At 31.7% G+C, this 24342-nt stretch overlaps 1 protein-coding gene across 13 annotated transcripts in view; it reads right to left on the bottom strand.

Moving 5' to 3' along the window:
- LOC129749106 (sodium-dependent neutral amino acid transporter B(0)AT3) overlaps nucleotides 1-24342 on the bottom strand; it is a 157710-nt gene that overhangs the window by 88016 nt on the left and 45352 nt on the right. For all 13 annotated transcript variants that reach the window (XR_008737927.1, XM_055743971.1, XM_055743983.1 and 10 more), the window contains exons 2-3: nucleotides 21518-21733; nucleotides 5023-5506 (exon numbers count right to left, since the gene is read on the bottom strand). Coding sequence is in view for 12 of the 13 variants with exons in the window: in XM_055743971.1 (XP_055599946.1) it covers nucleotides 5023-5314 (292 nt within the window). In the remaining variant the exon portion in view is untranslated. The remainder of the gene's footprint in view (nucleotides 1-5022; nucleotides 5507-21517; nucleotides 21734-24342) is intronic.

Raw genomic sequence — 24342 nt, 5'->3', positions numbered from 1 at the left:
CCAGCCAAAAAATAATCTGTTGAAAAGTCTCACTTAGGTGTTCCAGAGATAAAAAAGGAGAAAAAAAAATTGATGTCTAGCACTTGAGGTGCCTGACGGTATGTGGAAGCTTCAAATCAGTCAGTTTTAAATAACGATTGATACAATGAATAGACAAATAAACAAAGAAGACTACCTCTAAATGTCACCGTTTCTTCCTGCATAGCACTTCCATAGGTCCCGGAAGTGCCCGGATTCTAAATGATCATAGCTTCAAACTTTTTACGGACATCTAGCGTGAATATACTCAAACGTTTCAGTTCTTCAATCAAAACAATAAAGTTCGTTAAACACGTTTTCAACTAGTTAATCTTATCCATTAATTCACTAATTCTAGCTGAGAAACAAATCTTTTCAAAAAATTCAAAATAAAGGCAGATTTTTTTTAGGTTTCAGTAATGACAATAGTTTTGATCACACTAGTCAAAAGTGTCTCCCGATCCAATCCTTTAACCCAAACCTCCAAACCAAAATTCTTTTGCTAGGACGCAGAGGTGACCTCGGTCCTAAAGCACAAAACTGATCTTTCATCCTTTTCTACCTTTTCCAATCTATCAATTGACTACTAGCACGTGGCCGGCGCCGTTATTGATGTTCAAAGAGAGAGCATCAGGTTTGAGCATTGTGAATGTGTAGCCAATCCCAGGTTCCATTCATTTGACCTTTGAACAAAACCGATGGCCTCGGTCAATCACGGAGTAGCAACCATTGGCGATGTGGAACTAGTTCTACTGAGCCACGCCAGCGATCATGGAATTCGAAATGTTTTTATTTTCATATTGATATTTTCCAGATTGAAAACATTCAAAAATAACTTAAACTTGTCAAGGTCAATGGATTCAATGATTAAAGGTGGATGTGAGTAGTCAATCAAGCTAAGCTAAGCTAAGCTAAATCTAGCGTGAATATACTCAAAGTCCAATGCAAAGTTGAATATAATTCTTAGAAAATCTCTGAAATTGAAAATTGACAAAAGGTTCGAAAAACAGCTACTTTCGAAAATTCGTCAAAAATTCTGTGTTTCGTATTTTGAAAATCTAAAAATGCAAAAATGTGCCAAATAACGTCCACTTTCTTATCCTCTTTTAAAAATGGTGTGATTTCAACACTTTTGACGATTCATTGATTGAGAAGTACGGTTTTTACACCACTTTTTTATATTTTTATGGTCACGATCTTAAAAATTTCAAGAAAATATGTGCAACGTATAGCTTCTAACTTCAGCTTTTTCAGAATCTTAATGAAATGTTTTTGAGCATTCTGTAGCTGATCTACAGTCTTTTTCCGAAGCATGTTTTTATGATTTTTTTTCTTAAACTTTGAATAACGGAAAACTGAATTGTTGTTGATGAATAATGGCTGAAAAACATATTTGAGTTACATAAAGAGGTTGGAAAAACTATAAATTTCGTAAAAAATCGGTTGGGAAACAAGAGAGATGTAGTGGTTTTTGTCAGGAGTGACAAATTGACCTTCAGGGACTGTAACAGGTAAAAATTTCAGAGACGGATGAAGGCTAAACAATGAATCTGAAATAACGAGAATCAGATATGTCATCAGGGAATGCACACAAATTCTCGGGTCATATAGACCCTAACGGCAAATATGTAAGTTTTTTTTCGGCATATCAGTTGGGGTACTTCCGGTAGTCACCGGAAGTTAATCATTCATATTTTCATATTTTTCCGATTAAAAAAAAAAGAAAAGATTTGTGACGATTTGAAAGTTTGCTTCGGGTTGTATTGATCCGAACGGCGTGAGAAGGCTAACTCGCACGTCTGAGAGCCATCAGCCATTTTACTTTTTCCACCTCCTTCGCTTGTTGTGGAGACAATTTATGCTCGTTATGAACTCGACTCGAGTGACAACCATTTTAGTTGTTCACTAAATTGATACTGAAATCCAATTTTAAGGATTACAAATCATAATTGTTCAATTTATTTACTTAGGAGAAGCTTCGGGTTTAGCTTCACATGATGATGATTTTTGAAAATTATATATAGCCTTAGGTTCGTTCGTGCTGAAAAAACCTAATAAAATTGTAATTTGGTATGTTATTTTCTTCATTCATCAGTAGTGCGGTTAGAAGTTTTCCACAGTATGGTTAATGCATGGAATGGCATATACCTACTTATCAAAACGGTCGCGACAGCTGTCGGTGAGAGCTGTCTGACGGTTGAAATTGCATCAGTTGTAGGATGTATGTATCTTGACCTAGATTTTGCAAATGTCTATGCACTTGAGCAAAGATACATTCATAATATGAGCAACTGAAAAGATGGGTGTTCCCAACTAACCAACCGCCGCCGCCGACAATAACTGCTATTGCTGCGTAGCAATATTATTAGATATTCGCATGCCAAAGCATGTACCTACCGTCTTCCTTCTCATCGGCCACTTGGTCAAGTTCGCCGTACAGAAGAGAACTTGGCAGGACCATATTTTTTAATTCCACAACCCTCTTCAACTCCACCCATTTTCTTCTGTTTATCAGCCTAGAAAACTGAAGAAGACGCCTTCTGGCCTACACCTTTCGCAGTCATCATCATGAATTATTGCTACCGATTGATCAGTTGTTGTAGCCGGGGGCGAGAAATCGATGCTTCACTTGCACTAGTTAGAAGGAAATCTTCCTCACCCAGCCAGAGCGATCGTAATCGATTCGCGATTGACTCTAATTGCCGCTGATTGGAAATGATTCCTCGGTGCTGTTGATGCATCGACAATAGATGCATTGACGAACGACGTTGATCAATGAAGAAGGTGATGCCTCCTCGGTGTGATGGCGAACTTGGCAATTGAACTATATTGCTTTTTGCGGTCATCCATCTTGTTGTTTTCCACGTTGCTTTTTTCGAAAGAACCAACAGTTGAATTTTACCGAACACTGCATTGAGAAGATTAAGGATTTAGATTGAGTCTCCCAAAATCAGAATGAAAATGTTTACCAAATCAAAGGTTTGTTGAATAAATCAAAATCTGGAACAAAAATATCAGCACTCATTACATGATTTAAAAGAGCAAATGACTTAATTTCCAAGCTATTTTTATTTGCTTTTACCAAAGTGCATCCGCTATTTCCTGCTACTTCCCACGGGATGACCTTTTGACGTTTTGCATTGGTTGTTTCGCTCTTATATTTTTAGTTCCGGTTCAGTCATCCGGAAAAACAAAATCACTGCTGCCGCCGGCAAAAGACTCTGCAACAATTCCAATAGCAACAATCACATTACGTCTATCCGACGATCAACATTACCTATGCATAGTTATATTTAGCTACTTATCTACTAGGTACCTACTAATGGGTACCACCAACTATAATGGTGGCGTCTTTGCGGATTTTAATTCGAGCATAGTGGACCAGTTGTGAACCTACTTAGCTATCAGCTCAAATTGAAATTCATTCGATAATTAACTTAAAAAAATAAATAAAAATCTGATAGGTATCATTCACGTAGAACGGTCTGATGGAACTCAGACCTTTTTTTTTTTCTATCGCGATATATGATCGATTTTCACCCAGTGTGCCGAGTTGATATAAACAAAAAAAATGTCAACATCGAATGTCGCTTGAACTTGAACTAGGTTGCACTAGCTAACTCTAACCACGCTCATTATTTCAATATCTACAGCTATAAAAACCTTGACATTTGATGCTACTTTAGCTGTCCATAGCAAAATATAGGTACCAGCATTCAAAATAAAACTAAAAGATTTTCAAGTCCGAACATGCTTTTTCATAATTAATTGAAAAATATAGGGAAACTAAGGGTAAAATCTGCCATAACTCCATTTTACATAGCGTGTGGTAGTTCAAATAGCCTTCATTTGATATCTCGGAAAAAAAATCACTCCACATAGGTCTATTTTTGTTCAAAATTTGCTGGGTAAAAATTCTAGAGTTTGTTTTGATTAGGTCGTATGAACCATTATAAACAAAACTGAGTTTTTGACTGTAAATGGTGGTTAAACATGTAATCTATCTTCGTTAAAAACTTGGTTCAGTTTAGTCGGTAAATTACTTCAGCAAAATTATTTGAATTTAAGACGTATAATGACTTTTTCCATTTTCGAGTGTAATTGGTTTTAACGACGTTTTGCGTTGCTCTGTGTTGACGTGCATGCAATTGGTCGCAAAACAAAAGTTCGGGGATTTGGTTCATCGGTCCTTTTGCACTTTCGCTGAAAGTCTTTAGGAAAGTGTTGAAATGTTGTGAAAAATGATGATTAATTAATACAAAAAAGTTTGTATGAGTGATTTTAACTGTCCTAGTTGAATTTTAAGGTAGAATTTGTGACTGGGTAAGTAAAATAAGTGTCATTTTTCACTTGGCGAGAAATTTAACTTTTATTTTGTTCTACAACAGATGCATCCTAAACATTCGTCAGAGTTGGATGCGTTTATGCTGCCCTAGGTCGGTCAACAAAGTCACAGGTGAAAGCCAGCAGTGTCAAGTTTGTAGGAATATTGCTGCGATGGACAGTACCGAGGAAACCCGATCCAAGAAACATCTAAACGGGCACTTCCAAGTAATCTGCGTGCTCTCGATTCTTTTGACCCTTTCTTCATACAACTTCAAACGAAATTGCGAAGTCATGGACAAATACAATCATGTTTTCAGAATGGATTCTTCAAATTACAAAACGACGTTTGTGCCACACGATCAATGCAAAAGGTTGTAAGTACATTTTAGCTAATAAGATCAAAATTAATGCGCATGTCTAATACATAGGTGATTTCTTAATCATGTTCACAATCTAATACCAAGTTTTCAGACAATTCTAAACTATAGTTTCAAATCTAGAATTAAAAAGGTGTTTCGGAACTTCCACAGGGATTTTCTCGAAACTCGTTGAGTGGCTCATACGACTAAATCAAAACAAACTCTAGAATTAGTGTTTTGCTGGATTATTTACAAAATATAGGAGAATTAGGGAATCAAAAGGCATTATGAAGGTAACATTAAGAAAAAAACCACTCACCGCCTCCATTCTGCTGACAAAGGTACGGAAACCGCCAGATATTTCCCAACCCGACCGAGTAGCCGATAATACTGAGAAAGAATTGCATCTTGCCGGACCAGGCAGCCCGTTCCGGATCTCCATCGGGCAGTCCGGCTGCCTCCCGGGATCCGATCGAGCTCCGGTCCGGTGGCGAGAGCATTATGGTCACCCCGTGCGTCCCATCACCGCGGGCCCTCGTATTGAGCGGAGCCATCTCGTGGCCATTGTTCCGGGGACCACCTGTTCCGGTGCCGTCCACCTTAGTGGCCATAACGGCTATGGCTACGGTGGCTAGTGTCGAAAGGGGGGATCCGTGGCCGGCGACGTTTTTGCTGCCGAACGGAGGAACTTTTCCTCAAACAACGACTCGGCGGTTCCGTTGCGTCCCACTTGGTTTGCGTTGTCGGCGTCGTTGTCACGGGTTGGTGGTGGCGACCTCCTGGCTCCAATGTCACGGTTTTCACTGAAAGTGGAACGAGAAAATGGGAATTAATATTTTCAAATTGGAATTAGACTGGACATATAATTTTAATCGAACCTTTCAGAATAAATTTTAAATAAGATAACCAACGCCTTACAAAAATAAAATATTATCGATTGTGATGATTTTAAAATCGATTTTTCAAACTTCAACCTATGGATTCCAACATTTTATTGTATTCAAATCTATAAATTTATTCAATTTGTGGTTTTTAAATAAACGACAAAATGCACGCATCACAATAATGGTGGCACTAGAGAGCTCAATTAAAGTTTCTATTTATGAAAATTTTATGGAGCATTTCGTACTTTAACTTATTGATCACATCTTATGTGGTGTTCGTGTTCATAACCTTCATTGAAAGAAGATGAGTACATTTTTATTTATGGAGATTTCTGAGTAAAAGCGCTGAGTATCGTCAATTATTCAAGAGATTCAATTATTGGGAAATTTTTAAAAAATTTACACATGCACATCCTTGTGATATTTGTGTAGTACTTGAAATTTGAATATAATAGTTTCATCGATGATCAGCTCCTAAAAGCTTGGATGTGATTCCAATCTGTTGGCAAAATCCCAGTTCAATTTCTATCTATAAATTTTGGATTAACAACTTCAATTCCAAGCTGTAATGTGATACAGTATGACCCATAAAAAAAATACCAAAATTTGTCATCAAGTTTCAAAAACATTTTTCTTGATATTAATATGGTTTAAAAACTTGTTTATTCATTCAGGCATGTGGATACACATATTAAGAAACAATAACTCGATTCGTCCAATTTCGTTTTCATCTACTCTCTTCAGGCGAGATCTTAATCTGAAACATGGCCTGGTCGTAGAAAAGGAAAGGGGGAGGGGGTTTGTGGACGAACACATAAGTATCCAAAAATGTCAAGTCAAATGTTTTTTTCTAAACACAAAATTTTAGATTGCTAAGTAAACGGATGAACGACCAAAATGCTAACCCATGTTAACAATTCTACTACTGCTTTTCAAGACTTTTCTTATTTGTTGATAGATATTTGAGACAGAGCGTAAAAAAGTCACCGTCATCAGTCAAGAAATTGTGACTGTGAAAAAGTTAAAGCAGTCGCATTCATAACAGACGCCTTTAAATGAGTATCCAAGCAAACAATCTCGCCTCGCCTTCTTTCCGTCGCCGTCTTTTTTACTGTGACAGGATATTGTTCAGGTAAAAAAAATCATCGTGGTCGTGGTCGTGGCTGAAACAAAATCTGAAAAAACAATCAATGTTTCCGATTTTAAGAGATCAGTCCAGGATAGTCCAACAAGCAAACCAAATACTCAAATTTTTTACAATCATACATAAATGTTTTGAACCGACGCCGTCATTTTGCTTTGACGTACGTGATTTGAAAAATAATAGCCGTGACGTGAACAGAAATCCATGACGATAGTCAAGCTTTTCCAGTCCCTTAAAGCTTGACTAGCAGTCAAATGAGATTTGAAACGTGATGATGAAGAAAAATGTCAAAAGCAACCATGTCAACTATGATGTTTGAAAAATGTATGCTCTGATTTGAGAACTATACTCAAAATTCATGCTTCAAATTCTATGGGTGATGGAATTGAAAAGTTATTCTATCTCTCCTTTAGAAAAACCCGTAAGATCTGTCCATCACCTATTGTGAATTACTTCTGATCGCGTGGATGGAATGGGAGATATTAACCAAACAGTAGCGCCACGAAGTGATCCATACAAGAGTTTAGAGAATTTGGAAAGCTTTTAGGAACAGGCATATAATTAAAAGGAAATTAGCTCCTTATGTTATTTTTCAATAATTATTGAGCAAAATTTTGTCATGATAAGGTACTTGCAAGACACGCCAACAGAAATACATTTGATTTTTTTACAAAATTTTTCTAAAAATGTACAAACAGCTCTCACATAAGAGCAACATTTCAGAAGTGCATTTTTCATAAATGAAATACAACTCTTAAATAAATCCATAAAAAATCTAAATCATTTTAAACCTTCTTTCGGTACAAAAAATATCTCAAACACTCCGTTGGTTCCAGAAAAAACCATCAAACTTGTTACTTTGGTTAACAGAAAACAGAATAAAATCACAGTTTTTTCAACCAGGGGTTTCCCTTGATAGAATGCTTTCCAAAACAGAACTTTCGTAAATTTAGCTTACAAATATCTCCAAAATTTTTTTTTTGAATGAATGTTTTTGTGAAAATATCACTTTTTCATTCAAAAACTTTTAAAAACTCGCAATCGCAAGATAAACACCAGTTTTAGAAACTCAATTAATCGCTTAGTAGCTATCAATATTTTTTCAAAAATTATCTCTGAAGTAAAAAGCCGTAGTAAAATGAGTTTTAAATTCATCAAAAATTTACACTTTTTTGTTTACCTTTTTTCCTAACTACAAAACGTCAAACATTTACCTGGCATCGCGGATTGAATGAAATTTTCAGCTAAGTTATCTAGTGTTGTGTTGCTTACGTATGAAAAGTTTGGTGGCAATCTGTCAGCCCCGAGATTTCCTGGTCCGAAAAAGTGCGAAAATATCTGGTTAGCTTAGGCTGTAATCATTCCGGATGTTTTGATTCAAAATTCCAAATTCCAAATGATTTTCAAAAAAATATCTAAACTGCAATTGAATTTATAGATTAATTATCAGGATACCGAACAAATCTGTAAAAAATAGTAAAACCGATAATAATGTTCGGTTCAGATGATATTAAAATTTTGTATTTTCATTGAAACTGCAGGCCAGTCAAGATTCTGCTCGCCTCAGCACATCAATTAGGACGTCTACAGTACCTGCATTTCGCCTCTATTTATGGAATTTAAGCGGAATGGTGTCTGAAAAATTATGATTTTTTCTTCATGTTGTCCTGACTTTTGACAAAACGATCTGGCATCCCTGCTCCACAGGTCGCTCAAAACTGATAGGTACATACTAGTAGTGATCTTAGAGGGTTGAAAAACATCAAGGAGGGCAATCATCATCGAGGCGTTCGTTAGCAGATAGTCTGCGTCCTTCTTTGCCACATTATGTTTTGCAGGAATGTTTCAAATACAGAATCGTCGTTGTCATGCATGATTGTTTTTATGATTTTGTTGGAGAAGGAAAAATTGACTACTTCGATTTTTTGGCTCTGAAGGCCCAGTAAAAATGGTTGATTTGCGGAACATTGATTGTATGATTTTTATATAAAGTACTTGGACATTATGCACATTATCCATTGGCAAAGGAAGCGTTTTATAGGAAACTCCACGCTTTATTCCTCCCCTTGTTCCAGTATTTGGCATGGCCGTAGCGATATCTGCAATGCCTAAATGTGTCATTTTTCTTTTAAACATAATTTTTTTTTAAAAGAAAAATGAAGGGTGCAAGTCTTTCAATTTCCAAGATGCTTATCAGTTTTGGCTGTGTTGGTAAAAGAAAAAGATTAATAAAAAGTTAAAAAGGTTGTATTTAAGCCACGACCGCAAGGTTAACGTAGAATTACGACAGGCGGTCCTGTATCAATAGGATATGTTTCATAATAATTTTTCATACTCGGAAAATGTTGATCGTTTTGACATGAATTATTTATTCATTCATCAACTATCACGGCCAAAGAGCGATGGAAGCGGAGTTATTCTTTCTCTCCTTAAGAAAAACGCCTTTAGAACTGTCAAAAGTTGGGTGAAATTATAGCTGCATCCCACTTGCACTAATGCAAAACCATCATCCAAATTCGTCAGCGCTTCCAACGCCTATTGAGACAGATTGTAGCTCTAGACAATTGCATAGCAAAAGGCGGGAAAAATTCGTAGCTGCTTCAAAATCCAATGCAACTGAGCCAATGCGCCTGCAATTATGCAACTACAAACCTCAAGCGTTTTATCAAACGCTTCGGAGAAAAGCTTTAAAGATTCAGTATTATGCGTTTAATTCGAATCAGTAGGGGAAATGTGCACTAAGGGGTATACAAAAGGGGTCGTCATTGTACATTGGATGGAGATGAAAATTCAACAACAAATTTAACTATAATGAAAAGCGCACTTAGGTACAAAATTATTTAGAGAATGAAATTTTTTTCAGGTTTTTCCAATGGAATTTTTTGCTTGAATAAATATTTTATGTCAATGAATGGTGTCATACTCAAACTTCTACATATTTTAATTTCGTGAAATTTTTCTGTTCAGAAATCGGGACCGCGGATTACTTTTCAATTTTTTTTTTATCAAAGTTCTGATTTAAGATTTGAACCGTGGAATTATTTTTGCCATGCACAATACAAATTTTATTTCAAATTTCATCTCTATAGAAGAACGTTATTGAAAAGTAACGAAAGGTTTATGATTTCAATCATAAACCTTTCGTTTTAATATTCAAAAAATTACAGGTGGCCATACAAAAAAAAAATTAAAATGAAAATTTTTTGTATGTCTTTGTAAAGTAGCTTGAAGCATTTAGTTGGATGACCCCGCAGTTGTGGAAAATTGCTGAATCTGGACGATGCTGCTGAAGTGGTTTGGTGGGCTTTTGGCCTTTTCGGTTCCTTTGAGTTTGATTTTCTCAAAGGAACCGAATGTTTCAAGGTTATGTTTATGTTCTGGCAACCCTATGCCAGGCCACTGCTGCACCAGTTCAACATGATGGTGGTGAAGCACAATGAATGCTCTAGGTTTCAGCGAAAATGGTTTACTCAGCCGAGCATATTTGTCCTCGTCGTCCTGATGAAGAACTTCAAACAGCACAATCCTAGCAAGCGGCCTTCTCTCAACAGCATTGCACACATTTTTGGTCGCAACAACCGACCGACCGGGAGAAAGACCAAAAACCAAATGAAACCGGGTCGGGGCAATCCTTGCTCTTTTATAACTTCGCATCTAGTGCAGTTTGGGTCGACGATTGGGGTTTTTTCGCTCGGGTGTTTTGCGCACCAATTTGTATTAGCGCGTTATTAGTATTGGTGTACCAACACATAGCCGACCCAAAATGTTGTTCGGAAAAGATGTCCGTGAAAGAGGCGTTTTTCGTGACGCGAGATCCGTTCGCAAATTTCAATTTGCCCCCCCTATAGTGTTGCCGTAAGACGTAATTCTACGTCAAAATAACTCATGATGCAAAAGCACTACCACAAATAATGTGATACTTTTAGTACCAACATTTTTTTTTACTATTGTTATGGTATGCATTGTTCAAGCAAAAATGTTATAGCAATAATTTTGTCACAAAAACTCTTCCCATGAGGCAGTTCTTCCTAAGGCCTACGGCCAGAGGCTTATATTGCAAAGCATACCTTCGCAATATAAGCCTCTGACATTGAAATCCAGGCCTTAAAGATAGAAGTCTTTAGAAAATCGACACTTGGGTGAGAGGATCGATTCGCCTCCTTGAAGAGGTTCAAATCTGGACTGCTAGGAGGTCAAAGATCCTTCGGCCAATATTTCATATTCTCCTCCAGCCAGGTTTGGTTCCATTTCGAGGTATGGAATCTGCTCCATCCTGATAGAAAACAACATCTTCGGGTTCACCGAAGTTTGCCCGATTCCACGGAAGCATCTGATTTTTCAAATTGTCCAAGTAGACTTTAGTATCAACTTTTACTCCAATTTTTACAAAAACAGGAGGCAACCGCTCCAAATACCATGACTCCGGCGGGATCATTGGTGGAAACTTGAATTTCATATTCACTGGAACATTCTTAGCCTTCACCCCTGAATACCGATTCGTATGCGAATTGTACGCCGGATCAATCGAAAAGAGGCTATCGTGTGAGAACACGACTATCAGATGCTTCTTCTCCAACTTTGACAGAATTTCTGCGCAGTGCTTCAATTCGTTCTCTTTTCAAATGGTGCTTTGCTCTTGGATTTGATAATGCATTTAAGTCATCTTTTAACAATCGTTGCATGGACGAATTCGAGATATAAGCTTCTGCAGCCAGCCTCTGAAATGATCTTCCTGGATTCACATCACTTCACTTTCGCCTTGACAAATTTCACCATTTTTACAGTGCAGTGAAGATTTTTGGGCGAGAGGCAAACTGGTCACTATCTTCTCTGTGTACATCTTGCCGATCTACTTTATGTTTTACTACTGCATCGTTAAAGTCGATTGACAGATATAGGTTACACTCGAATTCTCCTTGACTCAGATTTGAAGGAAAACAATTCAAAATGCGCCAAAACTGGGAAAACTCCAATTTTGATTAGGACGGCACAACTCAGAAATGAATTGTAGGGGTTTTCGCGAATTCTGAGTTGTTTTCAATCAGGCATTTTTAAAGAGCGTCTGAATGGCCTGAGCTAAAACAACTCAAAATTTCTAAAATTTTGACACGTTTTCGGAAGGGATTATGTTTTTTTGAAAAATAAATTGAAATTTCGAATGAAATAAAATATATCAAAAAATTGATTTCTCGTCGCATTTTTTTTTAGTTGGTGTGTGGCAATTAGCATATTCTGCTGTTGACGAGCAGCATATTGCCTTTATGCCCAGTCGAATTTTTCGATGGTCCAGTGTGGTCTGCTGCTCAGCACAATGTAAACCCGAGCTATCTACTTGTGGTTGTCCAGGGCTATGCTGCAGGGACTTGGGTTTGGTGGGCAGCACATTCACGCTGGTGCTGGTGGGAGATTATTCCGAGCTAGACTCATCATGGAGCGCGTCCGATGTGGCCTTTTGTTTAGCCGGTACTTCCACCTATTCCAGTGGCGAAAAGTAACCTCGTACCCGATGGAAACAAACCTAGAGGGGATTAAAATAATTAAATATAAATAAATAAAAACAAGTTTTAAAATTTTACCCGTCGCCGTCCGACCAACAACTTTTGTTTTCAAACGCTCTGAGTTGTTTTCATCTATTTTGCTCGAAAAGTGTGCGTCTTTGCCAAGTCCCTGGATTTGGAACTCGCTAGATGAAAACAACTCAGAATTTTGAAGGTTTCTCACTCAGTTGTTTTTATTTTCATACACGGTGCGACTTCTGAACCAAAACAAATCAGCCTCTGAATAAATTGAAATTACCGTGTAGAGCTAATACACACACAAAAAGAAATTGCCAAAAATCATCAAAAACTACCCAATAAAAGACTGCTAAAATTTTCGCATTTTATTATGGGTCATACTGTACAGAAAACTTTTCAGCGAATTTTTGGCTTAGAGTTAGCGCCGAGTGGCATTGAAATTTTTCTACCTCTATGTTGGGTGCGTAATATATCCAAACAGGCACTTAATGTCATTCTTACCGGATTGTTTCTTTCTTTGTTCATATTTTTTTTGATCCCTATTCAAAATTTATAGAAAAAACAAGAAACTTTAAATCTTCTCATGCCTGATAACCTTAAAATTAAGTCAATTCGGGTCATACAAACAAACCCTTATCAAGAACAAATGTTTAGATCCGCAGGAACAGAAAATACCAAATCACACTTGAACGTTCTAAGTTCGTTCGACTTAAAAAGCCGACATAAATTGATTGTTGAAAGACTGATTTGAATGAAGACAAGTTGCAGTTTCATAAAAATTGAAACCACTGAATCAAACTTTAACAAACATCGGCTCACTCAAACGATGTTCTCATATTCGTTAGGACAGAATAATCCTCTGGTCTTTTTCACTCAGAAAACACAGAAAAGCTACTGTCAGAAAGACTAAGTTTAGTCTTAAAAAAACGAAAAGAAAAAATAATAGAGAAAGACAGGGTGTATCAACTGGTGCCCGGAAGTCCATTTCTCGACCCCAAGATTCCGAGGTACAAACAATCAAACAAACAAACAGAAGAATGAAGCAAATTTCATGCTTCCTTCCTAGCAACACAACGAAGCCTCCGAGGGTAGTTTGAAAGAAGTGGAAGAATATCAACACCATTTGCCTCGAACTGTCGACAGAGGACCGGAGCTAGGCCGAAGCAAATGCTAATTGAATTTTTCCCGGGGGATCTTTTGATTGCTATTGGTTGCGGCCTCTGAGGGTGGCAATATTTATTTTATTCATCTGACACATCCCGAGCTGACCCAAATCATCAAGCCTCGCTGACGGAATGGTCAAATGATATTTGAATAAATTTCTAAGAAAAAAATTTGAAAATTTGAACAGGAAACAAATTTGAAAAAAATGTCAAAATTGTCAGAATTGTCAAAATTTTCAAAATTTTCAAAATTGTCAAAATTGTCAAAATTGTCAAAATTGTCAAAATTGTCAAAATTGTCAAAATTGTCAAAATTGTCAAAATTGTCAAAGTTGTCAAAATTGTCAAAATTGTCAAAATTGTCAAAATTGTCAAAATTGTCAAAATTGTCAAAATTGTCAAAATTGTCAAAATTGTCAAAATTGTCAAAATTGTCAAAATTGTCAAAATTGTCAAAATTGTCAAAATTGTCAAAATTGTCAAAATTGTCAAAATTGTCAAAATTGTCAAAATTGTCAAAATTGTCAAAATTGTCAAAATTGTCAAAATTGTCAAAATTGTCAAAATTGTCAAAATTGTCAAAATTGTCAAAATTGTCAAAATTGTCAAAGTTGTCAAAATTGTCAAAATTGTCAAAATTGTCAAAATTGTCAAAATTGTCAAAATTGTCAAAATTGTCAAAATTGTCAAAATTGTCAAAATTGTCAAAATTGTCAAAATTGTCAAAATTGTCAAAATTGTCAAAATTGTCAAAATTGTCAAAATTGTCAAAATTGTCAAAATTGTCAAAATTGTCAAAATTGTCAAAATTGTCAAAATTGTCAAAGTTGTCAAAATTGTCAAAATTGTCAAAATTGTCAAAGTTGTCAAAATTGTCAAAATTGTCAAAATTGTCAAAATTGTCAAAATTGTCAAAATTGTCAAAATTGTCAAAATTGTCAAAATTGTCAAAATTGTCAAAATTGTCAAAAATTACAAAAATTACAAAAATTACAAAAATTACAAAAATGACAAGAATGACAAAAATGACAAAAATGACAAAAATGACAAAAATTACAAAAATTACAAAAATTACAAAAATTACAAAAATTACAAAAATTACAAAAATTACAAAAATTACAAAAATTACAAAAATTACAAAAATTACAAAAATTACAAAAATTACAAAAATGTCAAAAATGACAGAAATGACAGAAATGAAGAGAATGACAAAAATGACAAAAATGACAAAAATGACAAAAATGACAAAAATGACAAAAATGACAAAAATGACAAAAATGACAAAAATGACAAAAATGACAAAAATGACAAAAATGACAAAAATGACAAAAATGACAAAAATGACAAAAATGACAAAAATGACAAAAATGACAAAAATGACAAAAATGACAAAAATGACAAAAATGACAAAAATGACAAAAATGACAAAAATGACAAAAATGACAAAAATGACAAAAATGACAAAAATGACAAAAATGACAAAAATGACAAAAATGACAAAAATGACAAAAATGACAAAAATGACAAAAATGACAAAAATGACAAAAATGACAAAAATGACAAAAATGACAAAAATGACAAAAATGACAAAAATGACAAAAATGACAAAAATGACAAAAATGACAAAAATGACAAAAATGACAAAAATGACAAAAATGACAAAAATGACAAAAATGACAAAAATGACAAAAATGACAAAAATGACAAAAATGACAAAAATGACAAAAATGACAAAAAATGACAAAAATGACAAAAATGACAAAAATGACAAAAATGACAAAAATGACAAAAATGACAAAAATGACAAAAAAAACAAAAATGACAAAAATGACAAAAATGACAAAAATGACAAAAATGACAAAAATGACAAAAATGACAAAAATGACAAAAATGACAAAACTGACAAAAATGACAAAAATGACAAAAATGACAAAAATGACAAAAATGACAAAAATGACAAAAATTACAAAAATTACAAAATTGTCAAAATTGTAAAAATTGTCAAAATTGTCAAAATTGTCAAAATTGTCAAAATTGTCAAAATTGTCAAAATTGTCAAAATTGTCAAAATTGTCAAAATTGTCAAAATTGTCAAAATTGTCAAAATTGTCAAAATTGTCAAAATTGTCAAAATTGTCAAAATTGTCAAAATTGTCAAAATTGTCAAAATTGTCAAAATTGTCAAAATTGTCAAAATTGTCAAAATTGTCAAAATTGTCAAAATTGTCAAAATTGTCAAAATTGTCAAAATTGTCAAAATTGTCAAAATTGTCAAAATTGTCAAAATTGTCAAAATTGTCAAAATTGTCAAAATTGTCAAAATTGTCAAAATTGTCAAAATTGTCAAAATTGTCAAAATTGTCAAAATTGTCAAAATTGTCAAAATTGTCAAAATTGTCAAAATTGTCAAAATTGTCAAAATTGTCAAAATTGTCAAAATTGTCAAAATGGTCAAAATTGTCAAAATTGTCAAAATTATCAAAATTGTCAAAATTGTCAAAATTGTCAAAATTGTCAAAATTGTCAAAATTGTCAAAATTGTCAAAATGGTCAAAATTGTCAAAATTGTCAAAATTATCAAAATTGTCAAAATTGTCAAAATTGTCAAAATTGTCAAAATTGTCAAAATTGTCAAAATTGTCAAAATTGTCAAAATTGTCAAAATTGTCAAAATTGTCAAAATTGTCAAAATTGTCAAAATTGTCAAAATTGTCAAAATTGTCAAAATTGTCAAAATTGTCAAAATTGTCAAAATTGTCAAAATTGTCAAAATTGTCAAAATTGTCAAAATTGTCAAAATTGTCAAAATTGTCAAAATTGTCAAAATTGTCAAAATTGTCAAAATTGTCAAAATTGTCAAAATTGTCAAAATTGTCAAAATTGTCAAAATTGTCAAAATTGTCAAAATTGTCAAAATTGTCAAAATTGTCAAAATTGTCAAAATTGTCAAAATTGTCAAAATTGTCAAAATTGTCAAAATTGTCAAAATTGTCAAAATTGTCAAAATTGTCAAAATTGTCAAAATTGTCAAAATTGTCAAAATTGTCAAAATTGTCAAAATTGTCAAAAATGACAAAAATGACAAAAATGACAAAAATGACAAAAATGACAAAAATGACAAAAATGACAAAAATGACAAAAATGACAAAAATGACAAAAATGACAAAAATGACAAAAATGACAAAAATGACAAAAATGACAAAAATGACAAAAATGACAAAAATGACAAAAATGACAAAAATGACAAAAATGACAAAAATGACAAAAATGACAAAAATGACAAAAATGACAAAAATGACAAAAATGACAAAAATGACAAAAATGACAAAAATGACAAAAATGACAAAAATGACAAAAATGACAAAAATGACAAAAATGACAAAAATGACAAAAATGACAAAAATGACAAAAATGACAAAAATGACAAAAATGACAAAAATGACAAAAATGACAAAAATGACAAAAATGACAAAAATGACAAAAATGACAAAAATGACAAAAATGACAAAAATGACAAAAATGACAAAAATGACAAAAATGACAAAAATGACAAAAATGACAAAAATGACAAAAATGACAAAAATGACAAAAATGACAAAAATGACAAAAATGACAAAAATGACAAAAATGACAAAAATGACAAAAATGACAAAAATGACAAAAAAAACAAAAATGACAAAAAAAAAACAAAAATGACAAAAATGACAAAAATGACAAAAATGACAAAAATGACAAAAATGACAAAAATGACAAAAATGACAAAACTGACAAAAATGACAAAAATGACAAAAATGACAAAAATGACAAAAATGACAAAAATGACAAAAATGACAAAAATGACAAAAATGACAAAAATGACAAAAATGACAAAACTGACAAAAATGACAAAAATGACAAAAATGACAAAAATGACAAAAATGACAAAAATGACAAAAATGACAAAAATTACAAAAATTACAAAATTGTCAAAATTGTCAAAATTGTCAAAATTGTCAAAATTGTCAAAATTGTCAAAATTGTCAAAATTGTCAAAATTGTCAAAATTGTCAAAATTGTCAAAATTGTCAAAATTGTCAAAATTGTCAAAATTGTCAAAATTGTCAAAATTGTCAAAATTGTCAAAATTGTCAAAATTGTCAAAATTGTCAAAATTGTCAAAATTGTCAAAATTGTCAAAATTGTCAAAATTGTCAAAATTGTCAAAATTGTCAAAATTGTCAAAATTGTCAAAATTGTCAAAATTGTCAAAATTGTCAAAATTGTCAAAATTGTCAAAATTGTCAAAATTGTCAAAATTGTCAAAATTGTCAAAATTGTCAAAATTGTCAAAATTGTCAAAATTGTCAAAATTGTCAAAATTGTCAAAATTGTCAAAATTGTCAAAATTGTCAAAATTGTCAAAATTATCAAAATTGTCAAAATTGTCAAAATTGTCAAAATTGTCAAAATTGTCAAAATTGTCAAAATTGTCAAAATTGTCAAAATTGTCAAAATTGACAAAAATGACAAAAATGACAAAAATGACAAAAATGACAAAAATGACAAAAATGACAAAAATGACAAAAATGACAAAAATGACAAAAATGACAAAAATGACAAAAATGACAAAAATGACAAAAATGACAAAAATGACAAAAATGACAAAAATGACAAAAATGACAAAAATGACAAAAATGACAAAAATGACAAAAATGACAAAAATGACAAAAATGACAAAAATGACAAAAATGACAAAAATGACAAAAATGACAAAAATGACAAAAATGACAAAAATGACAAAAAAAACAAAAATGACAAAAATGACAAAAATGACAAAAATGACAAAAATGACAAAAATGACAAAAATGACAAAAATGACAAAAATGACAAAAATGACAAAAATGACAAAAATGACAAAAATGACAAAAATGACAAAAATGACAAAAATGACAAAAATGACAAAAATGACAAAAATGACAAAAATGACAAAAATGACAAAAATGACAAAAATGACAAAAATGACAAAAATGACAAAAATGACAAAAATGACAAAAATGACAAAAATGACAAAAATGACAAAAATGACAAAAATGACAAAAATGACAAAAATGACAAAAATGACAAAAATGACAAAAATGACAAAAATGACAAAAATGACAAAAATGACAAAAATGACAAAAAATGACAAAAATGACAAAAATGACAAAAATGACAAAAATGACAAAAATGACAAAAATGACAAAAATGACAAAAATGACAAAAATTACAAAAATGACAAAAATGACAAAAATGACAAAAATGACAAAAATGACAAAAATGACAAAAATGACAAAAATGACAAAAATGACAAAAATGACAAAAATGACAAAAATGACAAAAATGACAAAAATGACAAAAATGACAAAAATGACAAAAATGACAAAAATGACAAAAATGACAAAAATGACAAAAATGACAAAAATGACAAAAATGACAAAAATGACAAAAATGACAAAAATGACAAAAATGACAAAAATGACAAAAATGACAAAAATGACAAAAATGACAAAAATGACAAAAATGACAAAAATGACAAAAATGACAAAAATGACAAAAATGACAAAAATGACAAAAATGACAAAAATGACAAAAATGACAAAAATGACAAAAATGACAAAAATGACAAAAATGACAAAAATGACAAAAATGACAAAAATGACAAAAATGACAAAAATGACAAAAATGACAAAAATTAAAAAATTTGACAAAAATGACAAAAATGACAAAAATGACAAAAATGACAAAAATGACAAAAATGACAAAAATGACAAAAATGACAAAAATGACAAAAATGACAAAAATGACAAAAATGACAAAAATGACAAAAATGACAAAAATGACAAAAATGACAAAAATGACAAAAATGACAAAAATGACAAAAATGACAAAAATGTCAAAAATGACAAAAATGACAAAAATGACAAAAATGACAAAAATGACAAAAATGACAAAAATGACAAAAATGACAAAAATGACAAAAATGACAAAAATGACAAAAATGACAAAAATGACAAAAATGACAACAATGACAAAAATGACAAAAATGACAAAAATGACAAAAATGACAAAAATGACAAAAATGACAAAAATGCCAAAAATGACAAAAATGACAAAAATGACAAAAATGACAAAAATGACAAAAATGACAAAAATGACAAAAATGACAAAAATGACAAAAATGACAAAAATGACAAAAATGACAAAAATGACAAAAATGACAAAAATGACAAAAATGACAAAAATGACAAAAATGACAAAAATGACAAAAATGACAAAAATGACAAAAATGACAAAAATGACAAAAATGACAAAAATGACAAAAATGACAAAAATGACAAAAATGACAAAAATGACAAAAATGACAAAAATGACAAAAATGACAAAAATGACAAAAATGACAAAAATGACAAAAATGACAAAAATGACAAAAATGACAAAAATGACAAAAATGACAAAAATGACAAAAATGACAAAAATGACAAAAATGACAAAAATGACAAAAATGACAAAAATGACAAAAATGACAAAAATGACAAAAATGACAAAAATGACAAAAATGACAAAAATGACAAAAATGACAAAAATGACAAAAATGACAAAAATGACAAAAATGACAAAAATGACAAAAATGACAAAAATGACAAAAATGACAAAAATGACAAAAATGACAAAAATGACAAAAATGACAAAAATGACAAAAATGACAAAAATGACAAAAATGACAAAAATGACAAAAATGACAAAAATGACAAAAATGACAAAAATGACAAAAATGACAAAAATGACAAAAATGACAAAAATGACAAAAATGACAAAAATGACAAAAATGACAAAAATGACAAAAATGACAAAAATGACAAAAATGACAAAAATGACAAAAATGACAAAAATGACAAAAATGACAAAAATGACAAAAATGACAAAAATGACAAAAATGACAAAAATGACAAAAATGACAAAAATGACAAAAATGACAAAAATGACAAAAATGACAAAAATGACAAAAATGACAAAAATGACAAAAATGACAAAAATGACAAAAATGACAAAAATGACAAAAATGACAAAAATGACAAAAATGACAAAAATGACAAAAATGACAAAAATGACAAAAATGACAAAAATGACAAAAATGACAAAAATGACAAAAATGACAAAAATGACAAAAATGACAAAAATGACAAAAATGACAAAAATGACAAAAATGACAAAAATGACAAAAATGACAAAAATGACAAAAATGACAAAAATGACAAAAATGACAAAAATGACAAAAATGACAAAAATGACAAAAATGACAAAAATGACAAAAATGACAAAAATGACAAAAATGACAAAAATGACAAAAATGACAAAAATGACAAAAATGACAAAAATGACAAAAATGACAAAAATGACAAAAATGACAAAAATGACAAAAATGACAAAAATGACAAAAATGACAAAAATGACAAAAATGACAAAAATGACAAAAATGACAAAAATGACAAAAATGACAAAAATGACAAAAATGACAAAAATGACAAAAATGACAAAAATGACAAAAATGACAAAAATGACAAAAATGACAAAAATGACAAAAATGACAAAAATGACAAAAATGACAAAAATGACAAAAATGACAAAAATGACAAAAATGACAAAAATGACAAAAATGACAAAAATGACAAAAATGACAAAAATGACAAAAATGACAAAAATGACAAAAATGACAAAAATGACAAAAATGACAAAAATGACAAAAATGACAAAAATGACAAAAATGACAAAAATGACAAAAATGACAAAAATGACAAAAATGACAAAAATGACAAAAATGACAAAAATGACAAAAATGACAAAAATGACAAAAATGACAAAAATGACAAAAATGACAAAAATGACAAAAATGACAAATTGACAAATTTTGTTTTGTACATTCATTCGTTTTAAGTTAGTGGCTCCAGAGAATTTTGTTGATTTAGGTGAAAAAAGTTGTCTTCAGCAAACTCTCTGGAGCCACCTTTTCGATGAACAATTCACAAAAGAAAAATTGTTTTTGAAGGTAGAATAAAAAGGTTGGATTTTAATTCGATAAACTCTCACTCACCTTTCACGTTTCTATCCTTAAAAACAAGTGTTCCGCAATCAAGATGATCAAGGTCTCAAGGCGTAGCTTTTCACCTTCTTTGGGGCTTCCCAAGTCGCAAATTCACTTTTCTTCTAATTTATTTTCCGATAATCTGAAACCTCGAGGTTGATTACATCACAACGCTTCACTAGATAATTCACTTTTTAATTAGTCTTCAAACTTTTAGGATGCTTTCTGCAAAATTGAAGGAGGTTGAGGAGCTTAGTATTAATTACCCAAATCACTTTACACTTTACCCCCTCGCAAACAGCTATAACACTATCTGGTGAGGAGGTGACAGATCACAACCGTGATAAATCACCGCCCAAAATTGCTCCGGCATTTCATTTTGGGGAGGTGCTTCCGGTTTTCCTCCTCGCGTTTTTTGTCTTCAAGCTCCCCGGAAAGCTCACGAACACAAGGGTGAATCCTAATCCAAGTTGAATTCCAAATGGCACTTGACACTTCAAGGGCTTCCGGATTGATGTCGACAGACAAGGTGGGCAACAAATTGGGTCGATGCTCGTTCAGCTGCTGAATTTTTTTCACTGTGTTCTATTCTGTGCATGATAGATAGACAAACTGTCGTTGTTGCATCATCAACCTTTCACGAAAGTATGATAAATTTCGAGCCCATCACCATTTCACAAACCACCCACATGTTGCCAGTTGCAAAAACAGAAAACACAAACGTTGGAAGAGTTGCAAAAAAAAAAGATCCAATGTTTCAGCCCCAAACAAATGGCACCGAGTGTCCTTGACAGGGTTTGTGCTCTCGGAAAAGCTTTTCGGTCCATAATTTTCCAGCCAGCCAGCAGCCCTTCAGACCACCACCCACAAAACCACCCACGACGACAACACCATTCAAGTTAAGGCAAGGTTCAGTTTTCAGTGTTCAAAAAGGTCTAAGTATGTGTATGAAACAATGCGTGTGGGTGTCTGTATTGTCAGTCTGCCAAAAACAATCGAAGTCCTTGTGGAAAATCCAAAACCAGTGGAGGAAAAAAAGGCAAACCAAACTGAGAGAAAACCGTTTTGCAATATTTCAACGTCCTTTAATGGGGCGCGGCCCTTGGAAAGTTTATCATTCGATTCGAGTTTTTTTTCTGCCGTATGATTGACCTGATTTATTCCAACCATGAGATAGTCAATTGTTTTCCACTTCAAATTGAATGGGGAAAAATTGATCAATTTAGTTCAGAACTCTGTGTGGTCAATAAAATCTTTTTAAGGCATTCGTCCTTAAATTTTGTGAATATAAAAAAAAATTCAAAAAAACTTAATAATATTCTTGTTAAATCATTTTTCTATCACTTTTCTATCACTTTTGTGTCATTTTTGTGTTATTTTTGTGTCATTTTCGTGTCATTTTTGTATTTTTATTTATTTTTGTCATTTTTGTCTATTTTGTCTTTATTGTGATTTTTGTGAAGCTTGACAATTTTGTGCCAATTTTGTATTATTTTTGAGCCATTTTTGTGTCATTTTTGTGTCTTTTTTGTGACATTTTGTGTCATTTTTGTGTCATTTTTGTATCATTTTTGTGAAATTGAGTCATATTTGAGTCATTTTTAAGTAATAATATTATTGTTAAATCATTTTTCTATCACTTTTGTGCCATTTTTGTAATTTTTTTGTGTGATTTTTGAGTGATTTTTGTGTAAATTTTGTGTAATTTTTGTGGCATTTTCGTGTCAATTTTGTTATTTATTAATTTTTGTCATTTTTGTCTATTTTGTCTTTATTGTGATTTTTGTGAAGCTTGACATTTTTGTGTCAGTTTTGAATCATTTTTAAGCCATTTTTGTGTCATTTTCGTGTCATTTTTGTGTCATTTTTGTGACATTTTTGTTTCATTTTTGTGTCATTTTTGTATCATTTTTGTGAAATTGAGTCATATTTGAGTCATATTAGAGTCATTTTTAAGAAATTTTGTAGTCATTATTGTAGTTTTTGTGTGTCAATTTTGTATCAGATTTGTGTCATTTCTGTGATATTTTTGTGTCATTTTTGTGTCATTTTTGTCATTTTTGACATTTATGTGTCATTTTTGTGACAGTTTTGAGTCATTTTTGTTCAATTTTAATGCTATTTTGATGTCATTTTTGTGTCATTTATGTGTAATTTTTGTGTAATTTTTGTGTAATTTTTGTGTAATTTTTGTGTAATTTTTGTGTAATTTTTGTGTAATTTTTGTGTAATTTTTGTGTAATTTGTGTCATTTTTGTGTCATTTTTGTGTCATTTTTGTGTCATTTTTGTGTCATTTTTGTGTCATTTTTGTGTCATTTTTGTGTCATTTTTGTGTCATTTTTGTGCCATTTTTGTGTCATTTTTGTGTCATTTTTGTGTCATTTTTGTGTCATTTTTGTGTCATTTTTGTGTCATTTTTGTGTCATTTTTGTGTCATTTTTGTGTCATTTTTGTGTCATTTTCGTGTCATTTATGTGTCAATTTTGTGTCATTTTTGTGTCATTTTTGTGTCATTTTTGTGTCGTTTTTGTGTCATTTTTATGTCATTTTCGTCATTTTTGTCATTTTTATGTCATTTTCGTCATTTTTGTCATTTTTGTCATTTTTGTCATTTTTGTCATTTTTGTCATTTTTGTCATTTTTGTCATTTTTGTCATTTTTGTCATTTTTGTCATTTTTGTCATTTTTGTCATTTTTGTCATTTTTGTCATTTTTGTCATTTTTGTCATTTTTGTCATTTTTGTCATTTTTGTCATTTTTGTCATTTTTGTCATTTTTGTCATTTTTGTCATTTTTGTCATTTTTGTCATTTTTGTCATTTTTGTCATTTTT

This window comes from Uranotaenia lowii, chromosome 2, assembly GCF_029784155.1.
Source record: "Uranotaenia lowii strain MFRU-FL chromosome 2, ASM2978415v1, whole genome shotgun sequence".
In the NCBI taxonomy this organism is placed as follows: domain Eukaryota; kingdom Metazoa; phylum Arthropoda; class Insecta; order Diptera; family Culicidae; genus Uranotaenia; species Uranotaenia lowii.
Note: the sequence above shows the minus strand (reverse complement) of the source record. Positions and strands in the feature narration are given on the sequence as shown.